The sequence below is a fragment of the Parus major genome, chromosome 4A (assembly GCF_001522545.3).
Source record: "Parus major isolate Abel chromosome 4A, Parus_major1.1, whole genome shotgun sequence".
NCBI classification, from domain to species: Eukaryota; Metazoa; Chordata; class Aves; order Passeriformes; family Paridae; genus Parus; species Parus major.
This window is the reverse complement of record NC_031772.1, coordinates 19,771,662-19,774,686: the sequence shown is the minus strand read 5'-3', so window position 1 is coordinate 19,774,686 and position 3,025 is coordinate 19,771,662. Positions and strand designations below refer to the sequence as shown.

At 50.8% G+C, this 3,025-nt stretch overlaps 1 protein-coding gene across 1 annotated transcript in view; it reads right to left on the bottom strand.

The window, feature by feature from the left end:
• ENOX2 (ecto-NOX disulfide-thiol exchanger 2) overlaps positions 1–3,025 on the bottom strand; it is a 17,806-nt gene that overhangs the window by 11,575 nt on the left and 3,206 nt on the right. The window contains exons 3-4 of the mRNA XM_033514158.1: positions 1,251–1,406; positions 395–601 (exon numbers count right to left, since the gene is read on the bottom strand). Coding sequence (XP_033370049.1) covers positions 395–601; positions 1,251–1,406 — 363 coding nt within the window. The remainder of the gene's footprint in view (positions 1–394; positions 602–1,250; positions 1,407–3,025) is intronic.

The following is a 3,025-nucleotide window of genomic DNA, read 5'->3' as shown; positions in this document are numbered from 1 at the left end:
CCAAATAAAACCCCACCAGCCAAATAAAACCCCACTAAGGCAATGGGGTTTACATCAGCCAAGTAAGTCCAGCCCACCAGCCAGCAAATTAGGAACAAATGTCCATTTTTTTTTGGCACTATCTTTAGAATTAGCTGGACACTTGTCCATGTAAGATGGGAACAGACTCTGCCCCCCAGCCCAGTGTTCTGTATTTGTTTTCAGGTGACAAAGCATCACTACCTTTCTCTCAGGAGCTGTTTTCATATATTTAAGTAGGAATGCAATGGCAGCAGAGGGCAAACTGACACAGCATCACAGAAATCTGCCCCAAATTCTGTTGTTCTGCCTATAGGGGCACCACAACAGCTCTGCCCCAGAATTTTAAGTTTCCCTCTCAGGCAAACACACCCACCAGACAGGTAAAGTGCCTTGTCCACCATGAACTCCTCAGCAAAGCGGATGTGGCAGAAGTTCTTCTTGCTCTTGCGGATAGCTATGACCTCCCCACACTGCTCAAACACCTCCATGATGATCTGCTCCGTCCCGTTCTCCGGCAGGCCTCCCACAAACACTGTCTTGCACCCTGGGGGCCTCTCTCTCGTGGCTGGAGGGGGAAGATCTGGAGAGAGAGCAGAGCAGCTCAGGTTTTGGGTTGCCAGCACACATTCCTTCCTCCTGAGGGATGACCACACCTTCCTGGCCTCCTCCAAACACACACCTGGCTATGCCACGCTCACATTTGTGGGGTGGATCCACAGCACTGCTGAGGTGCTGGATAAAAATAAACACATTCACCAGTATGTTTCCAAAAGGAAGATCTTGTGAGCATGGAGCCCTCTAAACACTCCCTTGAGCTGCTCTCAAAGAACACAAGCAGCACCAGGAGCTCCCAGCTTCATCATGGAAGGTGCTACAAAATCACAGCTTAAAAAACTGCCCTGATGCAAATAACCCATAAAAAACCTACTCAGGGGATTCCCTGTGCTGCAGCTGCAGATTTGTGTGCTTGAGCTACACCCCACACTACACACGAGCATCAAACCATGAAGACTTCAAACACTCAGTGACTGGAGCAGCTTTCTCCCCAGTCCTTATCAATCTAGCAGCTGAAAAGGCAAACACCCAGTGACAGGAACAGGCTTTTCCTGCTGCCCTGTCACCCCCTGGCCAGCAGTGAGGCCAGGAATGGCCCTTCTGTCACCCACAGCTGGGGTTTGCATGAACAAGCACAGGGATACCCTGCAGAGACAGCACAAGCAGACAGTTACGTGGGTTGGGTGGGAACAGAGTGCAGCTCTTGCAGTGGATGATCTCCTTCACGGCCGGCATGTCTGGAGGGATGGGAGGTGGGACAATCCCCAGGCCTGGCATCATGGGGTTGATTGGAGGGATTCCAGTCATCATTCCAAGAGCAGGATCAAAATCTAAATGGGGGAGAGAAAAAGGGAGTCAAGTGGGGGAGTGGAGTCACACAGAGACTGGGAGCTCTGACAGCAAACGGTGAAAATCAGGAGTGTGCCAACATCAAACTTTACATCTGTGCCCTCAAAATAATGTTTTAAAACTATTTCATTGCTCATTGCCACAGTCAAGTTACTTTTCTCTGTTAAAATAAATTACTTCCTTCTCTCCTTTGTAAACACTGGCTCCCATCTTGTGTCCAACCCTTCCCAGAGAGGATTCTCCACAAAAGGACAGCTGGGACCTATGGGAACAGTGGAAAACCTGACTCAGCTTGGTTGTATGAAGTAGTTCAGCAGCACAGACAGCTGTGACACAGGCTTAAGGGCATTAGGAAGAGTTTGTACGTGGAAAAGGTTGTCAGGCTTTGGAAGGAGTGGAGAACCCAGCCCTGGAGGTGGCACTCGGTGCTCTGGGCTGGTGACAAGGTGGGGCTCAGTCACAGGTGGGACTCAATGACCCTGGAGGTCTTTTCCAGCCTGAATGGTTCTGGGATTTAGGGCATCATCTCACCAAGCAGGCAAGTGCAGCAATTGCAGCAGCTAAGGACCTGCCACAGCAGAAACACATCTGAGCCAATCCTCTGCCACCAACCAGCACTTTTGGAGGAAGGGACAAGAAACCTTCCTGTTCCAGCTGTGAAATGTGGATGGAGGAGTACATGGGAATTGTATCTTATCCTGGGATAGGCTTGTGCTGATTTTTCCTTCATGGAAGAGTGTCAGCAGGAGAATGACACAGAAACACCATTTCCACAGCAAAGCCAAATGTGAAACAAGGCCTTGGGGACAGGAGAGAACTTTCTCTATCACTGCTGAGAGCTGGGGCTGTTCAGACTGGAGGAGAGAAGGTTGTGCTGTCTGCCAACGCAGACATTCCCTCCCCAGGTGAGCAGGCAGGTCTTATGGCAGGGAGAGTTCTTAATGCAGCAGAGCACTGAACAGTCAGTTCCATTCAGGACTTTGATGTCCAGCATCCTGCACTGCTGGGAAATCAGGCACAGCTCAGCTCTGCTCCTGCAGGAGCTCTTTCATCCAGACCAAGGTGACTCAGCCATGCAAATGTCTCTCACACTGCAAGGTGGTCATTTCTGGAGCAGAATCCTCCATTAATTTCTGGCATATCCATTTTGCTATCCCTTTGCTTTCCTCTTCACCTTCATCCCATCCTTCCTTACCAGCCAGTTCAGTTTAGAGTAACACATTCCTGGCTATCACAGGTTTCCTGACCTCAGTGTGCCACTCTCCTCCTGCTGCTCCCCTGCAGGACACCTGGGGGTACCCCACAATCACAACTATTTATATTCAAAAGCGTGTATTCTCATCTCCTCTCAGTTCAGGCCTCTAAATAAACCAGGTGCAGCATGAATGTGTTTCAAACACAGCTGAGTGCTGGGAGCTCAGCCCAGCCCAGTGAGCCAGGCTGTTCCCAAGGAGCTGGGAGCTGTACCCCTAGAGCTGTACCCCCAGAGCTGTAACCCCAGAGCTGTACCCCCAGAGCTGTACCCCCAGAGCTGTACCCATCCCCAGAGCTGTGTCCACCCCCAGAGCTGTGTCCACCCCCAGAGCTGTGTCCATCCCCA